Source organism: Chaetura pelagica, unplaced genomic scaffold (genome assembly GCF_000747805.2).
Source record: "Chaetura pelagica isolate M959 unplaced genomic scaffold, ChaPel_1.0 scaffold112, whole genome shotgun sequence".
NCBI classification, from domain to species: domain Eukaryota; kingdom Metazoa; phylum Chordata; class Aves; order Apodiformes; family Apodidae; genus Chaetura; species Chaetura pelagica.
The window spans coordinates 2,247,860-2,263,440 of record NW_009952798.1 but is presented as its reverse complement, the minus strand read 5'-3'; the positions used below and the strand labels follow the sequence as shown (position 1 = coordinate 2,263,440).

The window sequence follows — 15,581 nt, the reverse complement described above, 5'->3', positions numbered from 1 at the left end:
GTCTTCTGTGATCTCTGACCTTCCTCTGAGCTTACGTGGATATATGGAATGGAATATCTTTGGCCAATTTTGCTGTCCATCTAACTCAGCCTCCTCCGGGGGGGTCACAGATCTCCCCACAGTGTCTGAGCCGGCAGAGTGAAGGTGCGACCTTGAAGCCTCAGTAGTTAGAAAAACATTCCAGTGTCTTATCAACCTAGCAGAACACACAGTTGCTAGTTAAAAGGAAGCTTACTGAAGGAAAAAAAAAGTCAGTGAAAGGAATATTGGCTTCATCCTGGCTCAAACCAGGACAGTTGGCCATTGCAGTATTGTCTCTTGTGTGTGTTAAGGTCTTGGTTTTTTGCCTTAGCTGTGAGTAGTCACAAAATATACTTGTTCCATGTGTGTAGTCACAATAGATACTTGTTTTTTTCAGTTTTGTTTTTTTTCTCTCTCCCCTCCAATGCTGTTAGCTGGTGTCAGATTACCTCAGTTTTCAGACAGCCTGTTTTAAGATTTAATGGTTTAAGGTACATTAAGATCTAAAGCAGCACAATAGACAATCTCTAGCAAAACAGATGTAAGTATTGAGCAACTTTAAGCCTTTTCAGAATTTCCAGAGTTTTTTTTGTGGTGCATTCGGGGTACTCAAATTTGCTATAATAGCAAGTTAGCAAAACTCCAATCGTGTCCTTATCTTAAATGGCTGTCTTGGTGGAAAATCTTATACATGTGGGATTATTGATCTGACAACATGTTTTGAGTGTTTTGTGAAGGTAAATTAAGATTATAATGTACATGATGGTTTGCATGAACTTCACTGTATGTACATTGCAACTGTATTTGGCCTGGGTTTTACAAGAATGGTCTTTGCTTTCCTTCTTTCCCTTTCTCCTCTCATGGTCAAGATAAAGCTCATTGATTCTTTAGGGGGCTTTGCCAGAGACTTCAGTGGTGTCTGATTTAGAGTCTAAAAGCTCAGTGCCAAACTATGTTTGTAAGACTAGGAATGAGCTTGGGGTTTCTTAAAGTGGAATTTTCAGTAGCAAGTTGTCAGTGAAGTTAGGAACTAACAGTTTAGGAGGAGGTCCCAAATGGATAGTGCCCTCCCCATTTTTGACTCTCTTCCCCTCCTATTTTGTTTCTCGTAGGCTAGGAATGAAAGGCACCAATTGCTGTCTCGCTGGCAGTGCTGCTGGAGTCAAGCTGCATCAAGAGGAGCTCTTCTCAGAGCTGTTTCTAGTATCTCTTGTTAGATTCTTGATTCACAAGGTAAGAAATCAAGAGGAATTAAGGGAATTTTCCACTTAGTGAAAGAATATGAAGCTGTGAATGGAACCATAGTTGCTTAATCAAATAACCCCCTCAAAAGTTAAGCCAGTTTTCTTAACTGTCTTTCCAGAAGAAGGAATTTTAAACATGCTTTGGTAAAATGCTTGAAGTATTTTTAATGTCATGGTCTTGTCACTTGAAGCCATCCAAATGTGAAAAAAACATTGGAGTTTTGGAAAAGGAAGGAAAATGTTGCATGGATACTGTTATTTTTAAAAGTTTAACTTACCTCCTGGTGCTTTGTTAGATTTTGCATCTTATGCAAGGAAGGTTTTTGTAAATGTAAATCTTATCACCTCAGTGTTGAAAACACTGAATTGTTGTGCAAAGCAATTTAATACATGTTTTAAAATGTATTTTAGAATATGAAAGGCACTTATTTATATGTGAGGGGTAACGGAGGGGTAACTCAGTATGTTTTAAATGTATGTATACTATGACAATTTTCTGTTACAAAAAATCGATTTGGATTCCTCTCATTAAAGACATGACCTACGTTCAGAGATAGTGAAGCCCAGAAGACATCCAACAGTAAACAGTTAGGCTTTATGACAGGCAATTATTAAATATGCATAATTAATTGTTGCTATTCTCTCCTGTTCCTGATCAGTTGGTTTGTGATAGAAACTAATCCACCCTGGAAAAAAAATGTGATTGTTTTTAGGTATTTTTTTAATGGTTGCTCTTAAGTCAAATGCTTTTCAGTTGAAATGGGACCAAAGGTCAAAATGGGTAAAAATGTCTTTACTTTTTATTTCTGAAGCTGCTTTACCAGAAATTATGTATCAACTAAGAGTTTTTCTTCTGGCTCACATCTTGATTTCAAACCAGTTGCATGAGTTGATAGAGGAACTGGTGCTGTGCTCAAGGAACCCCACTGGAAGAATTAATCTGCCTTGTCAGAGATCTGTTGCCATATACAGGCATGGAATGGTGGGATTATGGGTTTGTTTAAATATCATTTATCTGTCCTCTGTTTTTTGGGTCGTGCTTTTGTAGGTGCTAGCTAACTAGCTGCTTGCCAGCATCCAAAATGATACAGTTTCTAAGAACTGTTTCATTTTTGTGTGTATCTCAAAATTAATATATACTTAAGAATCACATATGCTACACTTTTTTGCAGTTGCTTTGTGCATGTCTGTAGACAACAAGGAAGAAGAGTTACACTATTTGGGTCACTGTACAAAACAAATAATGCAAACCTTTGAAAGCAGTGGTATGTAAAGTGGTATGTAATGGTGAAGCATCCTGGAGTAATGCATGGGTATTAAACAAGCAAATTGATTGTCAAGAGTAGCAGCTACAGAGAAAAAGGAAAAAACATGGCTTTTTACCTCTGCAACAGAGTAAAATATAGACAAATAGTGCAGTATAATGTTGCAATAGATGACCCTCAGCAAATGACAAAAAGGAGAAACGAGGGGATTGCATTTAACAGAAGTAAAATTTGAAAACCTTTTAGGAGCACATCAGGGATTTTTTTCGTTGTCTTTTTTTTATTTTATTTTTTTTCTGAATTGAAGGGTATCCTATTTTTAGTGGAAGGTCAACTTGAACTTTATTTAAACAGAGTCTCTGGTTCTGATTAGAGATAGGAACACTTTAAAAGTGATAACAAAAGGGAGGGCTTGGAGCCAGACCTTTTTAACCTATCATTACCAGCACAGGATAACCATCCATGTAGGAACTGTATGCCACTGAGGGAGGTGCTTGTTCAGTGCTCAAAGTGCATCCAGTGAAAATAGCACAGAGACTCATGTGAAAGGATTTTTTTTCTTTAAGAATTTTAAATTAGTCTGAAGACTGTTAATGAAAACTTTTAAAATTAAATGCTGCCATCTGGTAACGCACTACTTTTTTTTTTTGTTTGTTTGTTTTGTTATTCTTGAAGTAAATATCTTTACTATTACACCTGCAGTCCTGAGCCTCAATACTCCAGTACCTACAAAGATGTACCTGGAAGAAGTCTTAGGAAGATAGTATTGTTAAAGCATTTCTAAACCAAGCACGATTGTTTGATTCTGCAGTCACCCATAATGGTGTATATCCACTAGAATTTAATTGATATCAGTGGCATTATTTAGTTTTTTGCTAATATAGTGAGAGCATTGTCAGGTTCACAAGTTTCCATAGTTACACTGCAGTGGAGATTTTCCTTGCTGTAGCTGTAGGCTCAGGACTGTGGCACACATTTCTGCTGTTGGTTGAAGAGCAGAGCATGCCAGTGCAAAGCTAAAAAGTTCTGTTGGTCAGGCTGTAGGATTCACACCTCTGCTGGAACCTCTCCTAAAATTTGTCTGTGTCCTAACTGGCTGGAAGTGTGTGCATTCAGCCAAGGCAGTAATTTTGATAGTATGTTTAAAGGGAGAAGAATGTATTTGCTGACCTTACCAAGAATACAAAATACTGATATCTGCATGGCTTTGACATGAGTATGGAAGATGAGATTATATTCTTTACATAAGTAACGTAAATAGTGTTTGGAAATGTTTTACTATTCTTAGCTTCTTTATTGGTCTCTGTTAAAGAAGGTGTAAGTTAGGTGCTCTACTGACTAGGTGGTTATATCCCAGCACTCTTCGTCCCTGATTCTGCCATTGTGTGATCTTGACCAAATATTTTTTTCTCTCTGATTTTATTTCCTTGTGTGATATCGGAAGATAAAATAGCCTTCAGTAAATATGTGTTATTAGTGGATCTGGATCTTGCCACCTTCTTCAGCTCTCCAGCTCTTCTTTCCTTTGTGATGTCTTTGCATTAACAGACTCATTTCTTGTTACTAGTGATAAAAAGTGATAAAATCTGAAGAGACTGGACTGTAACCTGACAACTTTGTATGGAAATTAAAATAATTTGGAAGGTGCATTGTAGATTTTTCCTGCTTTTAACTGGACCAGATCCTACCAAGGTGTCAGAGGTATTGCTCAATTCCAGGCTGTGGTCTGGACCACAAGGTACAGCAGGTCTTCAAGCCAAAAAAGTTCACGCTGTTGTATTGGAAGCAGAACTAGTATATTTTAACATTGTAAATACCTTATTTCATGTATCAGCTAGAGGATTAAAGGAAAACACAGCATCTGTTTTTGTGGCTTCTATAAAACTGGATTTGCACTTGCTGTACTGACTGTAGCAAAAGGACTGCCAAATTCTGTTCCCAGACTGGTCTTGGCACTGATTAATGAAGCTGTAGAATAAAGATGGACATTAAGAACAAATAATAAAACATATCTGATAACATATTCTCATCTTGGAAGTCCTCCAGTGTCTTGCCCATGTGTATCTTGTTCAGAAATACTAATCCGGACCACTTTTTTATAACACTTTTTCATTGTCTTCCCTGTTTTTCAGAAGGCAATAGGCCGGTGCATTTTATAGAACTGACAGGATAATATATTGTATGTCTGTGTAAAGTAACATACAACTGAAAAAAACCCCAAAGAAAACAAATTTGGTGCCAAGTGACTGGGTGAGAGCCTTATGAATCCCTTTGCTGTCCAGCTCAGAAGTTTCAGACTGAGTCATTGCCTCGAGACAGAAGTTGGCATACAATCAGAATGTATGTGGAAACAATAGCTGTGCTGAAAATTAGGAGAATAAGCAACAGCAGTATCAGTAATGACATGTTTTATGTTATCTAATTCTTAAAATGTTTTTTTATCTTTACATTTTTTTGACACAATTGTGTTCTACTATATAGCTTTAAGGATGCCCATCCCCCTGCCACCCCTCCAGCAGCCACTGTGTCCTGTCAGTCATCCTGAAATACACTGGAGAGCTTGTCAGGCAGTCCCTTGCAGATGCCTCAGAAGCCAAATAGTGAGCCATAGCAGTTGTACTGAAGTTCCTAACACAAGGAGATTACATAGATATTTAGTGCTGAATATGGACCATATATGTTCTAGGATAGGTGAGTGATGTGCTATTGGCTTTCTAATAATCTCACAGGAAATGGATTCTAAAGTTAATGTTTTCTAATTTATGCAGAATATCTTTGTCTCTGCTTACTGACACTGATTAGTTTATCTATGTCTGTATAAACTGTACTTTCAGATTTTTTAAAAGCTGCAGGTACTATGTTCACATTGTATTGCAGATGGATACAATCTTTAACTGTTTTTCCGGCGTCTTTTTTTTTCTTCCACCAAGAAAGTCAGCAACTTTAATTTGGATATGTCTGCTGGAAAGACAAAAATTCTTGTTATGTTTGAGTTTGTGGAACTTGGTAGGAGAGTGCAGGTGGTTGCTTTTCTGGCTGTTCTGAGACACAAGCATTATCTTGTCACACATGCTTAACATCTGAAGTATTGTAAGAGCTGCTGGTCTTCAGTGCTGAAACTGCCTGCTGTAAAAGTTAATATAACCAAGTGTGAGGTTCTAGCAGCCTTTTACTGAAATATCTTGTGGTCAAGATCCCTACTGTAATTAAGGGGCATATTGTATTGGAGTAGACATGCATTTTAAAAAATAGGGGATAGACCGTGATTCTCATTTCTTCCTGAGACAAGCACCAAATTTTTTCATGTTAATGAAGATGATCTGGAAGGACAGAAGCCTACTTTCTAAGTGGAAATATTAGAGAAAGCCCAAGAATGATTTTTACTTAATGCCTATTTTTCTTTATATGACCCATTACCCTACCCTTGAGTTAAAAAAAGTAATAAAATCTTGTTTAAATACTGATTACCTAATATGGTAAATAGCAGCAAGGAGAGGCTGGTCAGTTAAAAATATGTAGTGAGTATCAAAATAGTTTAAGATTTTGTAGCTTTCACTGCATTGGCTTACAAGTGGTTTTTTTTTCATATTTTGCCTGCTTCAAGGAAGTTTCAAAAAGCATTAGGATTTTACTTTATAAAAAAACTCCATACCTGGAATTTGTAAGTGATCCCTTAAGTAGGTTATTTATACATTAGAATATAATAAAAATTTCCAGAATCAAGAATTCTTGCAATTGACTTTCAGTTAGTGATAAATTATGCACCTGACCCAAGGCTACAAAGCTCTTGTTGACTTCAAAAGCCAGTTGAGCCAGGTATCAAGCAAAGAATAAAAAAGGCTTATGTGAGGCAACATATTAAGGTTAAAAACCAAAAAAACTCCCAAAAAAGCCAAAAGCATACAAAAAAACCTCAGAAAAGCAAAAGTTGCAGCAAGTAGATTCAGTTTTTTCTGATCTGGAAAAATGGAATTGGATATGTAGCAAGTCCCAAGTTTGAGACTGCTCAGTGGCAGGTTTCTGGAGCACAGTGTTATAGTTCCAACTGCAATTTTTATCTGCCAAATTTTATAAAAGTTCTGATCACTGTAGATGACCTCTAGTATAGGAAGTTGTGCTGCAAGAATGAAGAGCAGCTCTTGCTGCAAGCAACAAAGGTTTTCTTCTGGAATTTTGAGTAAAGCAGTTGCAAACACCCTTCTATCAAAGAATTGAGGGGAAGCCATTGCAAAGTTAAAGCATGAATGTATCTGCAGGAAAAAGAACCTGAAAATCATCTAGTGATTTCTTCCAATCTTGTTAGAAGCATGAAGCGCTAGCTCCATCGGGTTTTTGCATGTCCCCTTGCAACTGATGTATGTCTTAATCAGAAAAATTTCACAGCACAATCAATACCATCTATTTGCAACTGTTGTAATGGATTTCAAGATCTATACTGGGAGGCTTGCTTGTGAAAATGTCAAACTAGCAATACCATAAGGATTTATTTTATGTGAATAAAAGGCAGATTCATTGAAGTGTTGGCCAACGATGTAGAGAACCAGTGAACTGCAAATGGTGAAAAAATCCTAGTGAAGCTGGAGGAGAGTATCCTGTTGAATTAAGAGGCTTTTCATTTAAGGATGGACACAGCAGAAACATCTTTTCAGCAATATGGGCAGTTCTGTACTGTGTGTTCACAGGCTGCAGCAACATGCTGACAGGTAGGCACAGACATCACACACTGCCAACACTGCAGAGTCAAGCTAAGGTGCATGCACTGCTGTTTTATTACGGGAGAAGCTACTAAATTGCAATGCAGTTTGTAACTGAAGCTAACTGGGTAGAGAGGGTTGTGAGTGAGAAACATTTGTGACTTTCAGAGCAAGTTATTAGTACTGTAGGAAAGCTTACTTTAATGGGTTAAGAAAGATCTGCTAATATTTACAATCTTTAATTGGAAAGATTATGTGGAGGTGTGAATGTTGGTGGGAACTTGACTTCCAAGTTACTGATAGCTCCCTTGCTGGTATAGCAGATGTTGCTGGAAATAACTAGCTGCACCTATAAGAAAGTTTGAATTTAAATCTACTCTGCAGACACAGAACCTTTCTGAATATTTATTGTTCAATAATCTGATGCAGTTAATAGGTGTTGGCCCATTGAGATTACATTTCTTACTAGTCCTTTCTCACTCTTGAGGTTTACTGACTTAATTTACATAATTATATGTATTTCCAAAGAATATATGGTTGAGAAATTGATTTCACTTTTAATTTTAGTTTCCACACATAAATACTGTTTGACATTAACAGTAAGAATCATTACAGATGAAATAAAAAGTAAAAAAAAAGCCACCTACTTGTGTTGAGTACAGAGAGGGCATGTCTTTGGCCTAAGCTGTAACCATAAGCTCTTGTTGGAGGGCTCAGCACAAGTATGCACAATAGAAAGATATCAGCAATTGTTGCACTTTCAAGATAACCTAAGTTCTAGTTGTATGAAGCCCTCTGGGTGATGGTGAAATTGTCTCCTAGTTATTACTCTGCTAAAAAGCAGATGAAAGAGCCTGCCTTATTTCTTGCTTTGTTCCATGTTTAAGTGTGTTATCAAGAATTGATAGCCTGACCATAACAAACATACTAGCCCAGGTGGACTGTTGGTTTGATTCTGTAAGGTATTTATTATGTTGGATGTGCTTGTGGATATTCTGAGTTTTTTGACTTCTGATGTTTTCTGTCTCTTGTGGTTCTTCTTTGGCCCAATTCTAAAAACAGTAGTTAAGCAAAGTTTGGAAAGAAATTATTTTGCTTTCTGGGAGCATGCCCTAATCACCTATCCTGGCTTGAGAGTGCCATGATGGAAGCAGCCTCCAGCCATACTAACCTGAGCCCACACAGGCCCACAGGTGCTGCTGGGATGTGACAATTATACAGGGGGCTCAGCTGTACCTGTGGGGAGGAGAGAAGGGGTCAGGTGACACAAATGGGTTAATCACAGTGCTCCTGCCCTTAGTGCTCAGTATAAAATGGCTTCTCAGTGCCTTTTCCTGCTGGGTTGTTGATCAGATAGAGGTCTGTTTTTTTGTTGTAATTTTCTGTGTTGCTATTGCTTCTGGATGCTGTTTTCTTGCTGATGAAGAACATCTTTTGTCAAGTGAGGTTGCCTTTCCTTGCCTCCCTGAGTTGGACCAGCTTGGCTGCTACATGTGTTTTTTGTGGACTTTAGCTGGGACCCTGGACTCAGGTGCCCTCTTCTGCTTCTGAGTCTAGTTTGGGACTTTTCTGGTTGGGAATTAATTACCAACTGAGGAGTGTGGGTTCCATATTTCTATGTTTGTATGAAATGCAAGGGTAGTGGTATCAGAAGAAGATACCAATTCATTAATCTCAAAGCACTTTGTAAATGCTGTAGTGAGGCTTTGTAATTAGAAGTTATGGTCTGTGGACTTGCTTAGCTACAACCTCATCAGGTAAGGCAGGATATGTAGCAGTTTGAGCTATGAGGAGGGCTGCAGTGCTTTTCCTTACTAGGAGCCACCACTTGCACTTGTTTCTGAAGCAGTGAATGGTGAGGGGGTTCATTTAACTTCAGAGAGGGTTAAGTTAAACTGAATTATTTCAAAGCTGTGTGAGTATCTTACCTAGTGATTCATAGAACAGGAGAACCACTGACACTGGTGTTTTTGGGAGTCTCAAATTTTATTTTCTTTGAGTTAGTTAGAAGTATCTAGAAGCTAAATGTGTAAAATATAGCCAGATATTTTGCACTGATGTTTCTAGAGTTCTTTTTCTAGTATCAATTTCTATGGAAGGACAAGTGTAATTCTGGTAAGTCTGATCTCAAGTTTTTGTTCTCTTTATCTTTTGACGTGCAATTAAAACAGAAAAAAACAACTCTTTACGTGTGCTATCACCTGATTATATGCAGCTGAATCTGTGAGAACTTAGGGCTGCAGCTGGTACAGCTTTTAAAAAAAGAGTACACTTGGCACTTGTATAATCTTTACTAAGAATGGCAAGCCCTAGATTACCTTTAGCCTTGATTCCTTAATTATCACTTGTACCATCTTTGCTTGCAAGGGAAATGCAGATAACTATTCTGTGATAAGCAATTTGGATCCATTTCTACACAACTTGCTATAGAAACCTTAAACCCAATGTGTTGTATTAAATCAAGGTTAGGTTCACCAGAAGGTGACACTGTATCTCTTTTAGCCTGCACAATTGCAGTACCTTATTGCTTTATTATACAGTAGCAATGGTGGTAATAAGTCCTACTTAAAAAGGACAGATATCCATTATTTGTGTGTTTGAAGTCTTTATTGGTTAAAAAGGCTTTGCTGAGCTATGTTTTATGGGAAGTTATGTTACTGGAAAATTTAAAATGTCTTTTTTTTTTTTTTAGGACAATAGTCAGTTGCATTCTTCCTAAAGCATGGCTATAATTCCTTGTTGGCACACACACATTTTGCTGTAGCTAAATACCTGGTCCAAAGCCCGGTGAACTCTGAAAACCCTTAAATTAACATGAGTGGACTTTGGATCAAGCTCCCAATGAATGATGTATTGAATTTAATGACCTTACTTAGCTTTGCTTCCCTCTTAATGACTTCAGTAATAGACTTTCTTGACTTAATCTGTCTTGTCACTTGGAATATATTTGTTATTACTATGTGTAAGATAACTATGTTTCACTTTCTCCTGCTATTAATTGTCAGGACTTTTAAAGGCTGCTGTATATATTTTTGCTCTTAGTGTTTATTATGACAACTGTAATTTGGCACATGGAAGAAGATACAAGTATTTTTCACGTAGCATTAATGGTTTTATTCTGTGATAAATCCAATAATGTAATACATAATTGTTGCTATAAAACTTTTTTATTGACTACTAGAGAGCTTGTATTCAGTAGTCTTCTAATACGATTGCCCTTGTGTATTTTTCAATATATGATCAGTTTAGAAATCTGGAAGAGAAGATGGAATTATATGTACTTTGAATCTATTATTTTACAGTTTATGCAAGTATCTTATATTTTTTTTTTCCAATTGAGAAATGAAGAATCAGAAACAATTCTTTTCTCTTGAAATCCTAAGCCTGTTATTGATTGAAGTCTGTACTCCCAAAGGCAATCTCTGGGCTCTGGCAGAGGACAATGAAACTTGTTGTTGTGGCTAATAATTGCTTATTGCACTTTTTCTTGTTTTGTACCTAGGTGAAATGTCAACAAAAGTGCCAACCATTAAACTGAAAATAGATCCTCGGGATCTGCAGATCCAGACGTTTACAGTGGAGAAATTGTTGGAACCACTGATAATTCAGGTATTTTAGTCTGGCATAAAATACATTAGATAACCCTAGGGGGAAGGGAATGACGCAGAAGCACTTGGGCTGAGGATGCTGTTGTGAAAGTCATACCCATAGCTCTTCTGTACTTGTACTTTTTGCTCTGGCTCAGAAACTGTCCAGCGGGAACTGCCTTCTTCCAGATTCAGTCATTCATTTAGTCACTTCCATTTTTGCAAATACATGTCTATGATAGCAAATGGTGCCTGTTCTTCCTAGTCTCCTGTACAGTATGCTCTAGTGCAAGTTGAGAATATGCTGCAAATGGGTTTCCAACACATGGCAAGTTTCTAGTTGTGAGTTGTGGACAGAGCGGAAAAGAAGAACCTTGAAATCTGTAGGTGAATTTCTGTATCTGAATTTTGAACAGAGTTGTATTCTGTTGCATTTTGGAGAAAGAACACTACAGGTGTGGCATATTGTATGAAACTATTTTAATCCTTTTCCTTCTAACTAAAGAAAACTTCGACTGACAAGGAAACCTTAAGGTTTGTTGAGAAAACTTTCTTTATAGGAAGAGCAATTCTGCTGTTTATTTCAGTTCTGTTGGAAGTATTCACTTGTTAAATATACAGTGCTTAGCTTGTTAAAGATTCTTTAATCCTTCTGTTGGCATGGATTAGAAATGTCATTTTAATACAATGGAAAGGATCTACTGGAAAACCTTACTTCATTTAGCAAATAATGTGTATAACTAAAAAAGTGTTATAAGTCCTCTGTAGTCATGTGTTATGGGGTGAGGAATAGAAGGGACATCTATTCTGAAACTCAAGCTATTTTGAATTTTCTTAGTTACACTTAAAACAAAGATGTTGGGAGTAGCTGCATTTAATTGATCAATTACACATAGCACAAGGATGCCAGTTTATCACTGTCCTTCAACCTTGCCAGGATGATGTACATCAAACTATTGTCACAATTGTACACTGCTTATTCAGTATTCTTTTTCTGGTGCCTGAGGCTGTTTGCATGGCAGTCACTGCTCTGGCTGCACTTCCTGTAGGTACAGAAAGGTGTGACTTTCAGAACTTTCTTGCTAATGTACAAAGAATACTTGGCTGTTTTACAGGTTGTGAAGGTAGTCAAGTATAATGGCAATGAGCTTCAGTGGTTGGTTGATTAAGGTCTTTCCAAGCTCTTCCAATACAATAACTTTTCATGAAATAGGTTATATTGACAATCAACAAAAAAAACTGATTCTGGGAGGATGACTGCTGGTGAATAGAGGAAAGCCACATTGAATACTGTACTCTGGCTGTCATTCTACTTGTACACTCCCTAATTTTACATATATACAACTTATGACCAAATTTTCAATTTTAGTTTTTTCAATTCCCAACTTTTCTATTTTTAAAAAAAGAGGTAAAAGAATTTTAGTTAAGACTGACTGAATTATTTTTGTACTTGGACAGACATGAATGGGAAAAAATAATTCTTCCTTTAAACTGATGGGCTTCATTTGACTGCACTGAGCCACTTAGGTACATGGTAAATTTCGTTGTTCCAGGAATGCACTTCTGTTTACACGCACTGCTGTGATGACATCTTTATTTCTTCCTGTGCTGTTTCCTTGGGCCAAAGGGTGGTGACCATATTTGGGGGAGCAGGCAGGTTATAATTAAAGAGGTGGCTCATAGCTAATGGAAGGAAGAAAAGTACAGGTATAAAAGATGAAGACAAATGGTGAGAGCACAGTAAAGTTATGAGTATGCTTGGTATGATGGTTCTTATGCTTATTTGGACTTTAATGAGGGAAACATCCTTTATTCCAGAAGTGTTGTATGTGCTCTAAAAGCTAGGAAAAGTGAAGAGGTGCTGATCATGTTTTATAAGAATTGTAGGAAAAAATTCTTAAAAAAAAATACATCAATTAATTCATTGTGACCTAAGTTTCTCTTTCTCCCTAATTCATCAAGTTTCTTTTATTCCTTTCCCCCCCTTATTTTTTAATTTGATAATCTTTTCCTCTCTTACTCAGTTTTCCATTCTGGGAAAATCTTTCCTTCAGAAAGTAACCTTTTCTTTTCATCATTACTTCATTTCCAGCTGTTATTAACTGAGCTGCCTCTCACTCATTTTGTCTCCTTTTATTTATTTATTTTTGCCTAGGTGTGATTGATGGATTATAAAACCTCCGTTCAGTGGTTTGTGGGAAGTCATCAAGCTGGAGCATCATATGTGGATGGATTGTTAAATTAGTTTCAGAGGAGTAGGAATAGATGTATTGAGAGACTGTATTTTAAAAGCTTCTCTTGTGTACCGATACGTCAAATGGTGATCAGGCAGCTGCAACACTGTGGGTATTTTTAGAGGAGATGGAGAAATGTAAATTTTGGCCTGAGTTTTGCTGGATCAAAGAAATCTGACAGAACAAAAAAACACAGTTCCAGAACAAAACAAATAAACCATTTGATTATTTTTTTTTAAAGCTCGTCTTGAGCAACCTTAAAAAGCTTTAAGGAAATGCTCTGGTTCAAAGAGAATACAATCTTGGCTGTCTTTTGTCCCTATCTACCTTAATGCTTTGTTTGTTTTCTAATAGAACTGAGGAAAACAAACTTGCATTTTGAGTGGAAGGAGACAGAAAAAATATTTAAAGTGCAAAAGTGGGAATTAAAACTAATACTCAGTGAAAGATGATGTAGATGTTGGGATAGCAATAAATGAAAACTGATCTATGATTAGAAAGAGAATCAGACCAGTCGGAGATAAAAATGAATGGCAATATGCTGCTCTGGCCTGATTCACTTAGCAACTGCAGCTTTGAACACAGTTTAACTTTGAAGTTTATCTTCTAATTTAATAGTCGTGCAATGCTGTGGTAGGAAAGAGGCAGAGGAAGTGTTTGAGCTTCTCTGAAGTTTTTCCTAGATAGTTACACTAAGCGTTGGAGAAGTCCTTAGGACAACAGTATCAACAGGAGAAAATTCAGGCAAACCAGGCTAAGTAACTTTGTAAATGGCTTTGCTAGGTTCTCTCTCTTCCCTGCAATTGGCAGTAGTGATCAGTTTGAGACTGAGAACAGTATGACAAATGTTTGCATAAAACCATCTCCAACTTGGCAGCTTCTCCATCCTGGAATAAAACACTGTCCCTAGGTTACAGTGTATGGGGGGACTGCATGGGCAGCAGTCTCATTGTTTTCCTCTTTGCATCCCAAACAGTGGCCTGACCCAGGGTGGTAAACTTGATAGTGCTGTGCAGGGCTCTGCATAGATAGAAACTCCTGTGTTGGAAGTGGTATAACTGCGTTAGTGTAATTCTTTATCCGGCCTTATAAACTCTGCCTTCATGGGGATGTACTACTAGCTGCACTGTGCCTTCTGTGAATCCTGTCCAATTGCCCCCTCACCAGAAGAGCTTCCCTCTGTAGCCTTTATTTATGCCAGGTGCTTTGAAAACATAAATTTTGAAAGAAGGCTTTTAGGTAAAGGTCTCAGTGGTTCTGACACATTAAAAATTATAGTTGTCAAAATTGACATAATTCAGCTGACAGCTGCCTTGATGTAAATTGGTTATGTGCTCAGCCAAGCAGTCTTTCCTTAATTCTGGGCTTTTATCAGATGTGCACATGAGGAATTAGTGTGACACAATCAGTAGATCTTTAAGCATTTTCACTTGCCTAGCTGATGTCTAGTATTTGTCATGCATTTTCAAATATCCAGGGATTGTAATTAGACTGAACAAAATTTTAAAAAAGGTATGTTTTATGATTAATCTTTTAAATACTTTTATATTAATATCAAAGGTGAATTAAGTAGGTTGATTCTCAAGGTACAGAGACATTGTTATTGTTTCCTTAATTACTGCAATATTAAAAGATTGTAAGGGCTGGAAGAAACTGAATATAGCATTGGAAGAACTGCTGCACAATTAGGGATTCAGTATTTGGCATAAGCATAATAAAAAAAAATCCCAGCCCTACATCCTGTTAAATGCTGGCAATTAAAAGCAACAACAACATTATTCAGCTTTGCAGCTGTGATGGCATATGGGCTTTGAAAATCTCACTTAAAAGTTGCTTGTGCCTCTAATACACCTCTGTAGCTCCTATCAGAGATACAAAATAATCTCATGACGATGTTATACCTTGAATACCAGGAGACCTGCTGTATATGGCAAGAAGAAGGTTTTAACAACTGGGAAATGCAGTCAGGCATGGGGAGTATTAATGTGGATATGTTTTCCTTTCTTATAAAGATGCAATTTTGACTGTGCATTCTGCCACTATAGTATGAGCTGTGTTGACAGTGGATCAAATAATCTCCGTGAGCTAAGAACTACCTGTCAAATTTTGACATACAAATTCAAATTCAATTTTGAAATCAAAAGCTACCTCTGGTACTTCCTGATAGTGATGCTGAAGGTGGATGGTCTTACAATCAAGAATTTTCACCTGCAGGAATGAATGTTTTTCATATTTTTCCATTTATTTTGGTTCCTTTGCTCTACCTCCAAAACATATGAATGAACTGTACATAGAATGGTATTTTACATAAAAAAGGAGGCTACAGTAAACATCTAAAAATAGAATACATTATTTTCTGGAAATTGTGATTAAATAGTTAAGACATTTAAAAAATGTCTTTTATGTGATAGGTGTTTGGAGCAGTTTTCGATTATTTCTTTAGCGTGTTTTATGTCTTGTTGGAAGTATCACCCTATAGTCTCCATAATTACTGTTAAAAATTGGATTGTTGAACCACATTAAATGCTCTAGAACT

The 15,581-nt window shown here is 37.0% G+C and overlaps 1 protein-coding gene across 1 annotated transcript in view; it reads left to right on the top strand.

The window, feature by feature from the left end:
* The first annotated feature begins 5,196 nt into the window (after positions 1-5,196).
* The window catches only part of CTNNA3 (catenin (cadherin-associated protein), alpha 3), a 431,886-nt gene continuing 421,501 nt past the window's right edge, over positions 5,197-15,581 (top strand). The window contains exons 1-2 of the mRNA XM_009994846.1: positions 5,197-5,221; positions 10,727-10,833. Of these exons, the coding sequence (XP_009993148.1) occupies positions 5,197-5,221; positions 10,727-10,833 (132 nt within the window). The remainder of the gene's footprint in view (positions 5,222-10,726; positions 10,834-15,581) is intronic.